The following is a 16,926-nucleotide window of genomic DNA, read 5'->3' on the forward strand; positions in this document are numbered from 1 at the left end:
CAGTAAGGGGCGTGCAGGAGGCAACTGATCAATGATTCTCTCTCATCATTGATGTTTCTATCTTTCTCTCCCTCTCCCTTCCTCTCTGAAATCAATAAAGAAATATATGTAAAAAAAATTACAACTAAAATATAAAACGGACATCATCCAGAACCACAGGAAGGCTGGCTGAGTGGAAATTCTACAACTAGAAGGAAAGAGAAAAGCACACTGAAACTCAGATGAGCTGCAGGAGGCAGAGGTACTGAGACGAGGGCGCGGAGAGGACTGGCAACTGAGTGCGCGGCTGGCTTTCTCAAGCAGGAGGGAGACAAAAGCTCCCGACTGTGCTGAACTCCAGTTCCGGGAGAGACTCTGGGGACCCAGACTCATTCAGGGAGAAACTGGACTGTCTGGCAGCAGGCGGAACTCGAGGGCGGCTTTCTCTGAGAGGTGCTTACAGCGATTACCACGGGACACTGAGACCTGAGGGCCTCTTAGGGCAGGGGTGACGGGAAACCAAGGCTGTCTGCTCTGCCCTGAGACTCCGCCCCATCCAAGCTGAGCACAGAGGCTTTTGCAAGTCTTGTCTCATAAGAGTGTCTCCAGTACAGAAGTTCTCCCAGTGTAGACACAGCTAATCTTCACAGCCAATTGGCCTGGAGGTCAATTCTTCCCAGTGATACCAACAACAATCAAGACTTAACTACAACAAGATATGCACACAGCCCACAAAGGGGTGCACCAAGAGTGTCCACCTCAGGTAACTGGGGAAGCGGAGCCACTGGGCTCTATAGGACACCTAGCACACAAAGGCACTCTATCAACTCAGGGAATCAGCCAAAATGCGGAGACAAAGAAACAGGTCACAAATGAAAGAAATGGATGAAAGCCAACAACTGGATATAGAGTTCAAAACCACGGTTATAAGGTTTTTCAAGAATTTCCTAGAAAAGGCTGATAAATTTAGTGAGACCCTCGAGGATATGAAAAAGGACCAACTAGAAATTAAGCATACACTGACTGAAATAAAAAATATTATACAGAGATCTAACAGCAGACTAGAGGATCGCAAGAATCAAGTCAAAGATTTGAAATACAAAGAAGCAAAAAACACTCAGCCGGAAAAGCAGAAAGGAAAAAGAATCCAAAAATTTGAAGATAGTGTAAGGAGCCTCTGGAACAACTTCAAGCATACCAACATCAGAATTATGGGGGTGCCAGAAGAAGAGAGAGAGCAAGATACTGAAAACCTATTTGAAGAAATAATGACCAAAAACTTCCCCCACCTGGTGAAAGAAATAGACTTCCAAGTCCAGGAAGCACAGAGAACCCCAAACAAACGGAATCCAAAGAGGACTGCACCAAGACACATCATAATTAAAATGCCAAGAGCAAAAGACAAAGAGAGAATATTAAAAGCAGCAAGAGAAAAACAGTTAGTTACCTACAAGGGAGCACCCATATGACTGTCAGCTGATTTCTCAACAGAAACTATGCAGGCCAGAAGGGAGTGGCAAGAAATATTCAAAGTGATGAATAGCAAGAACCTACAACCAAGATTACTCTACCCAGCAAAGCTATCATTCAGAATTGAAGGTCAGATAAAGAGCTTCACAGATAAGAAAAAGCTAAAGGAGTTCATCACCACCAAACCAGTATTATATGAAATGCTGAAAGGTATTCTTTCAGAAGAGGAAGAAGAAGAAAAAGGTTAAGATAAAAATTATGAACAACAAATACATGTCTATCAACAAGTGAATCTAAAAATCAAGTGAATTAAAAATCTGATGAACAGAATAAACTGGTGAATATAATAGAATCAGGGGCATAGAAAGGGAGTGGACTGACAATTCTCGGGGGGAAGAGGTGTGGGGGGTGCGGGAAGAGACTGGACAAAAATTGTACACCTATGGATGAGGACAGTGGCGGGGGAGCGGTAAGGGCAGAGGGTGGGGTGGGAACCGGGTGGAGGGGAGCTATGGGGGGAAAAAGAGGAACAATTGTAATAACTGAATAAAGATTTATTAAATTTAAAAAAAAAAGAAAGAAAATGTAACCGGGGACCAATAAACTAAGCCACTCGGTCATTTACACCTTAGTATGAATTACTTGAATCAGGTTAATGTCAGAACACTTGACACATGTCCCTGCACCCCAAACAGGAGGGGCCAGATTCTGATCAGAGCAAGAGGAAGGAAAGATCATCTTAGTGTGGCAAACCACCTGCTATCAGGGGTGGGCAAACTTTTTGACTCGAGGGCCACAATGGGTTCTTAAACTGGACCGGAGGGCCGGAACAAAAGCATGGATGGAGTGTTTGTGTGAACTAATATAAATTCAAAGTAAAGGAGCGGAGGGGAGAGCAAGAGAACCCTCCGCTCTTTCGGCTCCGCGGGCCGGATAGAACAGCCGAACGGGCCGGATCCGGCCCGTGGGCCGTAGTTTGCCCACGGCTGTGCTAGGTGGTGCTAAGCCCGTTCAGATCCAAGACAAGAGTCAGGACAGCAGTGCTCACAGTGTCCCAGATCACTCCTGCTGATATTCCCTTTTCCACAATTTCCTCATTTCCCACCTTTGCCTTCAGCCTCTCCCACCTCCTCCCTTTTACAACAAAGACACTGGATTGACTATGACCAGGGCCTGGTTTTCCACCTTGCAGGGGAGGGGAAGTGGGACACAAGCTCTGGGAATCTGCGTCTCCCCATATGGGCTGCTTGGCTCAACAGTTTCCAAGTTCTATTGATAAAAATAAATTGTCCTGGGAGGTTCTGCCAAAGAAAACACCCCAAGCTCCAGGCTCAGGGGTGTCTGAAGATTGATGTGCTCAGGGCTGCTTTAGAAACATTACTCTTTGCTTTTCTGACCCCTGAACTCTGGGGGTGAAAATACCTTCCTGGTCTGAACACCCTAAACCTCTATCTTATTTCATAGGAGACTTGGAGCCCAGACCCACCCCCCCCCCAATCCTGGAGGAAGACCTGGATTCATGACTATCTACAGCCTGCGGCCTTGTAACTACCCCACTGCCAAGTCCTTTGGATCAGTCCAACCCCCGCGGCTGGAAGGAGCTACCCGGCGGCTGCTAACCCCTCAGCCCTGTGCAGGGCAGGCTTCATGAGTGTGCACCCTGTGCAGTCCCACGGGGATCCCCCTGAGGAGGGCCCTGTGCTTGAGTTAATGCTCTTATTGCCATCTAGAAATTCTGAATAATTTTTAAACAAGGGGCACTGCACTTTTATATTGCACAACTTTATAAATCAGATAGCTGGTCGTGGCTCCCATGTCCAAGTCCATTTCAGCTTGTGGTCTGTGCTTGGTAGTAAAGCCAAATGGTCTCTGAATCTCAGAGCTGTTCAGTCCCTGGTCCTCATGTGATTCCCGTCCTGCAGATGGCAAGTTCCTCTGGCATTTGTGCTATCCAACTCCTACATACGCTGCAAAGCCCAGTGAAGCACTGCCTCCATTCTGAATACTGCCTCCAGCTTCCCCAGGCATAAGAAATACCTCCTTCCCTTGCAGCATCAATAGGCAAAATAGCACAATGACCTCCAGGACCTGACTGCCTGAGTTTAAGTCTCTGTCCTGCCAGTTATCTGTGTGACCTTGGGCAAGTCATTAAACTACTCCCATGTCCATTTCATAGATAAGGAAACTTATCTATAAAATGGGCATAATAAAAGCACTTACGATTATTTGGAAGATTAAATAAGTGAATATATAAAACATTAAAGAACTGCCCTAGCTGGTTTGGCTCAGTGGATAGTGTCAGTCTGCAGCCTGAAGGGTCCTGGGTTCGATTCCGGTCAAGGGTACATGCCCGGGTTTCAAGCTCGATCCCCAGTCAGGGGCGGGGGCATGCAGAAGGCAGCCAATCAATGATCCTCTCTCATCAATGATGTTTCTCTCTCTCTCTCTCCCTCTCCCTTCCTCTCTAAAATCAATAAAAATATATTTCAACAAACAAACAAACAAAAAACATTAAAGAATCAAGTCAGGTACACAAAAATGTTAGCTATTATTACTTTTATAACTATTTTTCTCTAATGCTTGTATGTTCTGTTTGTATCATTACTTTCAACAATCAATTCATACTATCATTAAAATGTAAACTATATCATATTTTCCCACGATTTAAGCCAGGTGCCAGCAAACCATTTCTGTAAAGGGCCAAATACTAAATATTTTAGGCTTTGCATATCGTACATTCTCAGTCCCAGCTACTCAGCTCTGCCTTTGTAGCACAAAACAAATGGTCATGATATAAAGTTCCAATAAAACTTTATTTACAAAAATACAGACAAGGGCCAAATGTGGCCCACTGGCCAGAGTTTGTTGAGCCCTGGCTGAACTCTTTCAGCTCTTTCCTGTCCATTTTAGATTAAAGCTCAACCTCGACCTCAGGACCTAGAAGACCCCAGAAGACCCCACACACCTCTCTCTGGTCTCATGTGCCCCCACCCTCCCTCTCTCTTAATCCACCCCCTTGCACACACACACACAGTTACCCCTTGAACACTCAACCCGGGGCCCCTCCATGTACTAGCCCCTCACCCAGGGCCTCCGATTTGTTCACACTGGATGAATTACATGCTAGACCAAATAGAACTAAAAACTACATTCGCTTAATTTTCAGTTTCTTAACTACATAATCACCTACAGCAAATTGTTAGTCCCAACCTGGCTTATCTTGACCACTGATAACTTCTAAAAGCTTATACCCTGCTATCAACTTGTAGATCCTCGTCACGCTGGCTGATTTTAGCAATGGCCCAAATGAAATGTAATAAGGATAGCTCAACTGTTGGTGTTCAGGGATGGCTGGATGCACTTTCCAATAAAAGTTGAATGGCTTGGGGATTTCCCTTTTCCTAATGGTTAATGTCTACTTATTACTGAGCATCAGCTATGTGTGGGGCAGTGTGCTGGGGGATGAGGGAGTGTCCCCATCCATGATGAGTGTACATTCCAGGAAGGAGACAAACAATAGCCAAGGAAATGAATACATAATCAAGAATAATCAAGATAATTTGAGGTGGCTATTATCACTTTATCAAGGTAATGGGAGAGACAGAGGTGAAGGTGCAGCTGGTGATGGCACAGCCAGAGGAGGAGCTGAACCCTGAAAGATGCAAAGGAGTCCAGTAGGGAAGATCCGAGGGAAGGGAGCACCCAGCAGAGGGAACAGCAAGGACAAAGGCCCATGGTAGGAAAATGCTGGGCACATGTGGGGACAGAAAGGGGCCCAGTGCAGCAGGCCAGTCAGGAGGGAAAAGGTGGTAGTAAGTGATGAGGGAAGAAAGGTTGGGCTGGATCAGACAAACTTCTAGGCCAAAGTAAAAAATGTTGATGTTATTCTAAGAAGTACAGGAAACCATTTCATTAGGGGAATGGGGCTTGAGAACTAGTAAGGAAGAAATCAATGCTGCAGGGCAGAGAACGGGTTATAGGAAGGATAACAGGATAATAGAGTGAGCTAATAGAGATCACTGTTATAGCAGCTGATCCTTACTGGGGCTGACCATGAGGCAGTAGCATTCTTCTCAGTCTCTTACATAAATGAACAAACTTTCATCCCTATAACAACTGCCCAGTGGAGCACCTACTAAACCCATTTTATAAATGGGGAAACTGAGGCTCAGAGAAGTTAAATGAATTATGGAGAAGTAGTGGGATCTGAGGAGTGGACAGAGGTGAGAAATAGTTCAGAACCACACTGTCCAATGCAGGAGCCACAAGCCACAGGTGGCTACTTAAAATAACTAAAATTAAATCCTAAAACCCAGTTCCTTGGTCACAGTAGTCACATTTCAAGTCCCCAGAAGCCATCATCTCAGAAAGTCCTGTTGGACTGCACTGTTTTAGAGGAAGCAGAACCTGGGGTCCATAAACTCAGCTCAGAGGATGGAGACAGACAATAGCCCAGGAAACGAATAAATGATCAGCCTGTGCAGTCACACAGCTAGGAAGCTGTCTGTAAGGCACATTCCGCCCTACCCCCTCTGCCACCGCACTAAATTCATTCACTCAACAGATGTTGGTTGAGCAATGCCCTTTTTCTATAGATGCAGATGAGCAATGCCATTTTTCTACCCGGGTACCTTGGCAGATGACACATGGCTCACACGTGGGCCTGGCTCACAGGTGTTCAAAGGGCTCTCAGGTTGGCTAAATAATGCCCCGCCTCACCCCAAAGATGCCCACATCCTAATCCCAGGAACATGTGAATATGTTACCTTTCATGGCAAACCAAATTTTGCAGTTGTGATTAAGTGAAAGGTCTGGAGATGGAGCGATTATCTTGGATTATCCTTGTTACCCAATGTGATTACAAGGATCTTTATAAGAGGATGGTTGGAGGGCCAGAGAGAAAGAGAGAGAGATTTGAAGATGCTATAAGCTGGCTTTAAAGATGGAAGAAGGAGCGACTAGTCAAGGAATGTAGGTGGCCTCTGGATCATTGTTAAGCATCAGATGTTGATTTCTCTCCATGGAAGAGGAGAGTTCAGCTCCCATTCAACTCTCTCCTCTTCCCCAGGGAGACGATTTGGTCACATATAGTATTTCCAGTTAGATCAGTACTCAGGGTTTGCATTATAAAGATGATGAAAATGCTACACACATTTGGGCCCCTTTGTCCACTGTGATTACTCCTCTCCTGCCTGACTTTTGGTTTTCCCTGGAATCGATAATTACCTTAATTGTTTAACAACAATATATTTACAAATTGTCAAAATCTTTTCTCAGTGCAGTTCACTATCTTCATAGCAACCATCACCATCTGAAATTCTTACTTATGTACTTCACCACCGGCCTGGCACCGGTTGGTGCAAAATGGATTTGTATCACCTCAGTCTGTCCTTTTGACCCTGGGAGCTGGCTGTAAAGAACATCTGAGGAAAAAAGCTGGAAGAGCACTTTTGAAAAGCAGATAGCAGGCTCCGATTTCACGTACCGCAATGAGAAAGGATGCCTTAGCACCTTAATCAGCACTTGTCACTCACAACTCTAAGCACACAGAGAAACTTGTAGCAGCAAAAGCCTAGAAATAAAGCCAGTTACTGTTAGCATCTGTTAATACTGTTAATAATTCTGTTTATAACATGATTTGTTGCCTTTTTGTGAAATGCTAAATAGCAGTTAGTGGTTAGAAGAATGTGTGTGTGTGTGGTATCAGGTACTGTGCTAAGTACTTCTTGCAGGCCACAGCACGCAAACATGGCAGAGCAGAGTCCAGGACTCTGTGTTTTCCGGTCTAGCATCCTGGCTGCCTCCCGAATGAAAATCTGGCCTGTCCTGGAGCTGGAATGGACAGAAGCGACTAGACAAGGAATGTAGGTGGCCTCTGGATCATTGGAATGGTCCCACGTTGCCTTGCTCAGGGCATCCAAGTATTGTTACAGCATCACTTAGGAGTGAAAGGAACCCAAATGCCTCCATCACTTTACTTCCTCAGTCAAAAGAGTCAGCTAACATGCTGAGGACCTGGCCCAGGGTGGGCTCACTCCAGCCCAGGCTCCCCAAAAACCAAGACCAGGAAACCTCTCATGAGCCCCTGCAGGCACCAGGTAACCACAGGCATCTTTCTGCCACACGTCTGCACTGATGCGTCAGAAATTTGGGGGATGAGCCAGACACTCTCATTGCAAAATATGCATCAAAATCTCCAGGGCCCTCCAGCCCCTGTTCCTCACCCCCTTCTGAGCTCCCAAATGGGTCATGGAGGGGCTGGGCTTCCGCGCCCTCCTCTGCTGGAGGAGAGCACTTCCTGACGCCCCCTCCGGAGCCCCACCAGCGAGCCCTTCTCCACTCCAAAGCAGGGGGGTGTGCACAGCTCAGACTGGGCCATCCCGTCAGCGTGCTCTGTGCAGATGACCCATGATAAGTGTTTCCATTCCTGCCGGCTCACCTGCTGGCCTAGCGGCTGCACTAGTGCCCACGACACTAGATAAAAACACAGGTTTCCCAGCCCCAACCCACACTGCTGCGTCAGGAGTCCCTGGGCCTTATCTGGGCCATTCCTCTCCTGAGCCAGTTGCCCAGGAACTGACGCGCAGCCACATTTGGGGACAGAGGTCTAGCAGGACCCACACCAGGGGCACCTGAGATGGTTTTAGGCAGCATCCTGTCAGAAAATGTACAGGCTGGGGTACAAGGAGGATCACAGCTTATTCTTGTATTATTATTAATGCTTATATTATTTTCCATACGAACAACTGTAAGCCTATTTTTGCCCCACCCTGTATAACTGAAGAGTGAAATGACAATTTTCGCAGATATCACTTACCTTGGATAACACCACAGAAGGAAAATGAAGTTAAAATGCTGGCGGACACAACTGTAACCAGGTAATGAAGGTTAACATGCTAGTGGTAGTTCACGTCAATATCATATGGATTGCCCTAGCTAGTTTGGCTCAGTGGGTAGAGCGTTGGCCTGCAGACTGAAGGGTCCTGGGTTCGATTCCGGTCAAGGGCACATGCCCGGGTTGCAGGCTCGATCCCCAGTAGGGGGCGTGCAGGAGGCAGCCGATCAATGATTCTCTCTCATCATTGATGTTTCTATCTCTCTCTCCTCCCATTCTCTCTAAAATTAATAAGAAATATATTTAAAAAATTTTTTTCAGAAGGCTATAGTAAAATAAAATCTATTTTATATTTTCTCCAATTGTAGTCTCCCCTTGGGGAGAGGGACAGGGTAGCTGCAGCCTTCATCCCTCCACGCCATGTGACCTGACATCATCTCAGGTTCTAGGGATTAGGATGGGGAGATCTTTGGGGCCATTACCCTGCCCACCACAGGAGGCATTTTCCTGAATGGTAAAGATTCGCTGAACGATTCTAAGTTTAGTTAATATCTTCTGACCACTCCCAAGTCCTCAAAGAAACAATGACATGAAACACCAAATATGGCGGCACAGATATGGTTGCTAATTGTGAAACTATAAAGCGATACTTTCATATAAGCCAGTGGTTCTCAACCTTTCTAATGCCGCGACCCTTTAATACAGTTCCTCATGTTGTGGTGACCCCCAACCATAAAATTATTTTTGTTGCTACTTCATAACTGTAATTTTGCTACTGTTATGAATCGTAATGTAAATATCTGTGTTTCCAATGGTCTTGGGTGACCCTGCTAGCAGTTCTCAACCTGTGGGTCGCAACCCACAGGTTGAGAACCGCTGCTGTAGAGCCAAGACTTCCTCACCAACAGAGATGGCATGCAATTAGAGGCAATTCTGCAGGTAAAATGTTTAGTTCAGGGCCTGGCACACAGTAAGTGCTCAATAAATGCTAGTTTAAAAAGGGGAGACCACCAGGTATCATTGACAATGTAGTTGTGCCCAACTGAGAACGAGAACTCTTGTTCAACAAACGTTTAGTGAGCCGTCAACTCCCAATGAGATATGCGGTGAGGAGAGGCGCTTGGAATGGTGAACAAATCAAAGAGCCTTGTCCTCAGGGGCCTTCTTCTTTAATATGCTGAATCTCGATGCCAGAAAAACAGAAGAAAACGCAGCTCCACTTACGTGCATAGAATGGACTGGTCCTCTCGATCTGAGAACAGAAAGAAAAGACACCCATGAGTTAGACGTAGCTCTGAACTAAGGGTCTGGATGTGGGGCCTCCTGAGACCCCCAATACGAGCTCTTGCACACTGGCCCCCCTAGGGGTGACAAGGGGCCAGCTGGGCTCATTGCCCAAGGCATAGGGGACAAGACCAAAGCCAAGAGGCCAGCAGGGCTCTTTTAGATTCTCCTCCAGACCCCAAAGTCCTGGATGCAGCCCCAGAAAGATGCTGGAGTCTGGCTTGTTCAGAAGACAGTGACCTTCCCAGCTCCACCAGCTCTGGGCGGGGAGAGGAGGGGCGGGTCCTGGGAGACCCACGTTGTCCAGATTCGGTCACAGGCGGAACACAGACTTTGAATTTAGACAGACCGGGGTCCATTTGGCCACTTTCCAGCTCTGTGGCCCTGGGCAAATATTTGTAACCTCTCCATGCCTCAGTTCCTTCACCTGGAATGTGGGGTAGCAGACAGTTTTTGGTTTGAAAATCCAGCATCCATTCCCTCTTCTTCCAGGAAGACCATCCTGTGTTCCTTTAGGGGACATGTCTCCTGTCCTGCCTCTGCCATCATGTACAGTCCTGGTGGGGCTGCCCCACCAGCTCCCACAGCCAAGAAGTGAGAACGGGTCCCAGGCTATGCCAATCAGGTTCTCCGAGCTGGATCTAGGACAGGGGATCAAAGTGGGTCGACAGAGTCCTGAGGGGGCCTCACCTTCTGCCCCCAGGGCCTGAGCAGTTTCTGTCATTTCCTGAAGCTGGCTCCCCAGTCTTCCCATCCCACCTGTGAGCTCCCCAATACTTTCCCATAAATCCCTTCCCTAGATAAGATGCCAAGTCGGTCCCTGTTGCTCACCACCAGAGAACTCGGGAAGATATAGTGGGCATCGTGAGATTTGTTGTGATTAAGCAGGCATTACTGATCACCTCTTAACATGGCCTTAGGGGATGGAGTCAGGTTCTAGAGCCCTTTTCCTCCCCTATGGGCATGGGGAGGGTTACCAACACCTTTAATTACCAGCCAGTTAGCCATAATTGAGAAACCAGAGCATCATATCCACTGATGGGCACTGCCACAGCAGCAAGCATTTCTCCAGTCCATTCTCCAGCTCCAGGCCCACCATCATGATCAGCCCATCATGATCCAACATCTCCCTCCATCTAGGGATATCCTCCTCCAAATCTCTCCCACTTGGGATGTTTCTTGAAAACGTGAACATAAATTTAGCGTATGACTCAGGAATTCCATTTCTAGGAATCTACCCTAGAGCCCTGCAAATATCTGTCCTTACAAGACTTACACACGAATGTTCACAGCAGCATTATCATAAAGGCTAAAAGGGGAAACAGCCCAAATGTCCATCAACTGATGACCAGCTAAACAAAATGTGGGATAGCCGTGCAACGGAATATTATTCGGCCATAAAAAAATGAAGTACTGATTCATGCTACAACCTGGATGACCCTCAAAAACGTTATATGCTAAGTAAAAGTTAGACGCAAAAGGCCACACATTATATGATTCCATTTACATGAGATGTCCAAAATAGGCAAATCCATCGAGACAACAGATTGGTGGTTGCCAGGGGGTGGGGTGAGGTTACTGTAAATGGGCATGAAGGATCATTTTGGGGTTCTCAAGCTGGACTGTGGTGATGCTTACACAACTGCCAATTTACTAAACATCACTGAATTTCACACTTAAATTGGGTGAATTTTTGGTATGCAAACTTTATCTTCAATAGCTGGGGGTTTTATCGCAAATAGGATTTTTTATTTGTCACCATTAAATGTCTGATTTTTAAACAGAGCCTTGGACTAGGGGCTCATACCCATCAGTTCATTCAACTTTTAGCACCTGCCTCATCCTTAGTAGCTTTTCCAGAATCGCTACCTTCATGGTGAAGCTCCATGAATTCTCCCAATTCAAACATACTGACTTTTCGAACAAAGGCATCCTAGAGCCCTAGCTGGTTTGGCTCAGTGAAGAGAGCGTCGGCCTGCAGACTGAAGGGTCCCGGGTTCGATTCCAGTCAAGGGCACATGCTTGGGTTGCAGGCTTGATCCCCAGTAGGGGGCATGCAGGAGGCAACTGATCAATGCCTCTCTCTCATCACTGATGTTTCTATCTCTCTCTCCTCTCCCTTCCTCTCTGAGGAAGGCATCATAGATTGGCAAGCCTTTTCTGTCTTTTCCAGTGTGATCTGGAATCACAAGTCATTTGTCTGCACCTCTCGGGTCATGATTTTCATCATCTTCTGGATTTGGTGGACCTGCTGATGCTAAGCATAAGAGGTCTTCCAAATCTAATTGTTGTGTTTTTTTAGTAAAACCAATACAAAATAGATGAAGTAAATAACCAGCACTAATCTTTTTTTTTTTTGAGGGGGGGTGTTAAATGAGCCTTTATTAGAATGTTGAAGCAATGTGTTCAAAGGCAGCCCTATAAAATAAGGATTTTACGTTAGGTCCCTAACTGCATGGACAGGAAAACCAGGGCAGGAGCTGAAGTGCGGAGCGATGTACCCCGTCTCCACGTCAACACATGCAGGTGCACACACATGGGACACCCTCACATGTGCTTGGAGTTGGCGCTGTGTGCAGCTCACACATGACATCTGCCTTTCCTCATGGAACTGATTTTTAAGGAGACCATCACTAGTCTTGACATCACCATGAGCTTCAGTCACGGTCTGCCTTTTTTTTTTTTTTTTTTTTTTTTTTTTAACCGTGGAGCACATTTTTGTTGTGGGAAAGATCCACGCTATGGAAACCAGTCAGCACTTTTTGCCCTGAACATCCTCAGTAATGAGCTTGAATTTTCCAAGGCAGCTTCATCATCCTGCAGATCAGCTAAGCTCACTTCAAAAACACGACCCTTGAGACCCTCAGATGCGATTTTGCTTCCTTGAGCTCTTGTGACTAGCGTTCTTTCAATAGCTTTCACATCACACCAATCTTTTTTAGGAAATGGATCAACCACTTTCTTCTTAGCTTCCTTTCTGCCGCCTTTTGTAAGGTGCTTGCTCTTGCCGACCACCCTGGTGCTGCTCAGAAAGCCAGAAGGTTAAATAGCTATTTTTAAAATCAAGGCTCCCCAGTGCCCTTAGATAAGGCCCAAACTCCTGAGCATGTCGTCTGTGGCCTCCCATGACTGGCTGCTGCCTGCTTTCCCAGATTTACACCTTGGTCTCCCTCACTCTTTTTTATATATATATATTTTTATTGATTTCAGAGAGGAAGGGAGAGGGAGAGAGAGATAGAAACATCAATGATGAGAGAGAACCATTGATCAGCTACCTCCTGCACGGCCCCTCCTGGGGATCGAGCCTGCAACCTGGGAATCAAGCCATCAAACCAGTCATGCACCCTGACCGGGAATCGAACAGTGACCTCCCAGTTCATAGGTCAATGCTCAACCACTGAGCAACACCGGCCAGGCTTCCTCACTCTTAATGCCCAGTAATCCCACCTAGATCAACCCCGGAACCTCAATTCCATGCCTCTCTGTTCAAGCTGTTCCCTCTGCGGAAGGCCTTTCTCTTCTTTTCCTGGCTACTTCCTGGTCCCTCCGTCTCAAAGATGACACCCCTTCTAAGAAGCCTTCCCCACAGTGATGGAGCCAGGGGGTGCCTTGGCTGTCTCTGTCAGCACTGCCAAACTATTGCACATAGTCAACACTGCTAGGAGGAATAGGACCCCCACTACTAGCCCCCTCAAATAATCCACTGCTGCCTCCACAGCCCTCCCAGAAGCTCTGGAGCTGCCGCTGTTTCCTGCCCATCCCCAAGACAGAGGCAATTCCCCACCTCAATAGTCCTATATCGCCTGCACTTTCCTCCCTTTGCTTGTGTCTCTGCCCCACGGGACCATGAACCTGTCATAGACAGAAGCATCCAATCCTGTACCCCACTTCCCCCAGCTCCTAGAACCCTAGTCCCCAAGTCCTAAACCCTGACACAGAGAAAATGTAGCTTTGCGAGTCTGAAAAAAGCCAACCCCAAACCTAGAAGACATGAGTTTTTTGAAGCAGAAGCTCAAATATCCACACACAAGAAATTGACTCATTCATTCATTCACTCAGCAAATACTTTTATGGCATCTACCAGCTATCCAACACTATGGTAGTTCCTGAAACTACCACATAATAGTATCTAACACTAAGCACCTCTTCTGTGCCACACATTGTTTTAAGCATTTACTTGTATTAATTCATTCAAAACAAACACATTCTATGAGCTAGACTTCTTATTCCTAAATTACAGATGAAGAAACTGAGGCACAGAGAAACTTTAAAACTTGCCCACAATTACAGAGCTAGTAAGTGGATGAGGCAGAATTTGAACCCAACACTTATTATTTAATAAACACCTACTATGGCCCAGACACATTGTCAGGCACTTCCCTTGTGTGGCCTTAGCTCCAGACTGTTTTTGGGTTAAGGAAACTGAGGTTAGGCAGCCCAAAGTCACACAGGCACTTCCATGCCCGACCTGGCTTTTGAAGCATTGTGAGCCAGAGCCTGGGCTCTTTCTGCTTTGCCAAGAACAGGACAGTGCATGGGAAATAGAACATGGGTCCCAAGGGGCCCAGGCGCCAGAGGGGTTGGGGAAGGCACTGGAGGACAAGGCAGCTTAGGGAGACCAGCAGGGACCATCCAAAGGAAGGAGTAAGGCCTATTGGCCAGGCCAGAGAAGCAGCTGTGCTAACCTCTTTGGGGGGGAAGAAGGAGACCAGGGCATGAAGAGGCCTCTGGGATAGAAGGATTGGCCTCCCAACTATCAGGTCTCCAATCTGTAGACTTGTCCCAACAATAGGGCCAATCCCAGTCTAAGAACCATCACTTTTGACCCAGATCCTCCTCCCCCATCTCCCCACTCTGCCTGTACACCCTACCATTCTCATAGGGCAGCCTTTCTTCTTGTAAATTTAAAAAAACTGTGGTAAATGCACATGACATAAAGTTTACCATTATGACCATTTTCAAGTGTACAATTCAGTGGCATTACTAGTAAGCATATTCACACTGTTGTGCAGCCATCACCACCATCCATCTCCAGAGCTCTTTTCATCCTACAAAACTGAAACTCTATACCCATGAAACACTAACTCCCCACCCTTTCTTCCCTCAGCCCCTGGCAACCACCATTCCACTTCCAGTCTCTATGAATCTGATACTCCAGGAATCTCAGATGAGTGGAATCCTATCTAATAAAAGAGTAATATGCAAATTGACTGTACCTCTGCTACATCCACCAGCCACGCCCACCAGCCAATCAGGAGGGAATATGCAAATAAACCCAACCAAGATGGCTGCAGCCACAGACAGCAGGAGGGAGGCTTGGGTTTCCCTGGCAATGGAGGAAGCCAAGCTTTCCGCCTGCCCTTGCCAGCCCAGGCCTCCACTCAATGCTACAAATTTTCAATTATAGAAGATAAATAAATCCCAACAGAAATGGCGGCAGCAACAGAGCTGGAGAGAGCAGGAGGCTAGGGTTGCCCACGGTGATGGAGGAAGCCAAGCTTTCTGCACACCCTGGCGGGCCCAGGCCTCCGCTTAAGGCTACAAAGTTTCAATGATAGAAGATACATAAATCCCAACAGAAATGGCTGCCACCACGGAGTGAGCAGAAGGCTTGGCTCCACTCCATGCTACAAAGTTTCAATTGTAGAAGATAAATAAATCCCAGATCCCAGGGCCTCTGCTTGGGTCGCCAGGGGGCGTGGCCGGCCTGCAAACCACCACAGGCCCCTCGCCCAGGCCGCCCCACGCCCCAAGGGAACCCCCACCCTGATCCAGGACACCCTTCAGGGCAAACCAGCTGGCCCCCACCCATGCACCAGGCCTCTATCCTATCTAATAAAAGAGTAATATGCAGATTGACCATCATTCCAACACACAAGATGGCTGCCCCTATGTGGTCAAAGATCCTGCCCCCATGTGGACACAAGATGGCCACCAAAAAGATGGCCAGCAGGAGAGGGCAGTTGGGAAGAACCAGGCCTGCAAGGGAGGGCAGTTGTGGGTGATCAGGCCAGCAGAGAAGGGCAGTTGTGGGTGACCAGGCCAGCAGGGGAGGGACTAGGCCTGCAAGGGAGGGAAGTTGGGGGTGATCAAGCCTGCAGGGGAGGGACTAGGCCTGCAAGGGAGGGCAGTTGGGGGTGATCAAGCCTGCAGGGGAGGGAAGTTAGGGGTGACCAGGCCAGCAGAGGAGGGAAGTTGGGGGTGACTGGGCCTGCAGAGAAGGGCAGGTGAAGGAGGGACCCAGGCCTGCAGGGGAGAGCAGTTGGGGGGGACCGGGCCTGCAGGGGAGGGCAGTTAGGAGTGACCAGGCCTGCAGGGGAGGGCAGTTAGGGTCAAACAGGTTGGCAGGGGAGCAGTTATGCATCAATCAGGCTGGCAGGGGAGTGGTTAGGGGGTGATCAGGCTGGCAGGCAGAAGTGGTTAGGGGCAATCAGGAAGGCAGGCAGGCGAGCAGTTGGGAGCCAGGAGTCCTGGATTGTGAGAGGGGTGTCCAACTGCCCGTTTAGTCGGACATCCCTCAAGGGGTCCCAGATTGGAGATGGTGCAGGCTGGGCTGAGGGACACCCCCTTGCCCTGTGCACGAATTTTGTGCACCGGGCCTCTAGTCATACAATAATTGTCCTTTTGTGACTGGCTTATTTTACTTAGCATACTGTCCCCAAGGTTCATCTATGTATCAGAATGTCATTCCTTTTTAAGGCAGAATAACATTCCATTGTATGGATCTACCATCTTTTGCTTATCTATTCATCTGTTGATGGACACTTGGTTTGCTTCCACTTCGTGGCCATTATGAACCATGGCCATGGGGGTTCACACATGTTAGAAGCCCTGCTTTCACTTCTTTGGGGTACATGCTCAGAAGTGCTGAATCATATGGTTTTCCTGTTTAACTTTTTGAGAAGCTGCCACACTATTTTCCATAGCAGCTGCACCATTTACATTCCCACCAGCAGTGCCCCAGGGCTCTGGTTTCTCCACAATCTCGTCAACCCATTACTTTCTGGTTTGTTGATAGCTGCCATTCTAATGAGTGTGAGGTGGTATTGCATTGCAGTTGAAGAATCTTCTTTTTTATTAAGTGTATTGGGTTGACATTGGTTAATAAGATCATATAGGTTTCAAGTGTACATTTCTATGATATATGATCTATATATTGCATTGTGATCCATCATCCGAAGTCAAATCTTATTAAAACAGTTGGATAATGCCACGCCTTTGCCAAAACCAGCTGATGAGTCTGATGGCCCCCAACCTCCCCACCACGGCCTATGATGTCTGGCATAATGTGTCCCCACCTACCTACCTCATTGGCACCACTCTCTCATTACCCTCCCCTCTGCTTAGCTCCTACACAG

At 47.3% G+C, this 16,926-nt stretch overlaps 1 protein-coding gene across 1 annotated transcript in view; it reads right to left on the bottom strand.

Annotated features, from left to right (window-relative positions):
- MYH11 (myosin heavy chain 11) overlaps positions 1-16,926 on the bottom strand; it is a 122,821-nt gene that overhangs the window by 62,700 nt on the left and 43,195 nt on the right. The window contains exon 4 of the mRNA XM_080681648.1: positions 9,509-9,536. Coding sequence (XP_080537774.1) covers positions 9,509-9,536 — 28 coding nt within the window. The remainder of the gene's footprint in view (positions 1-9,508; positions 9,537-16,926) is intronic.

Source organism: Plecotus auritus (assembly GCF_963455305.1).
Source record: "Plecotus auritus genome assembly, chromosome: 7".
Taxonomy (NCBI): Eukaryota; Metazoa; Chordata; class Mammalia; order Chiroptera; family Vespertilionidae; genus Plecotus; species Plecotus auritus.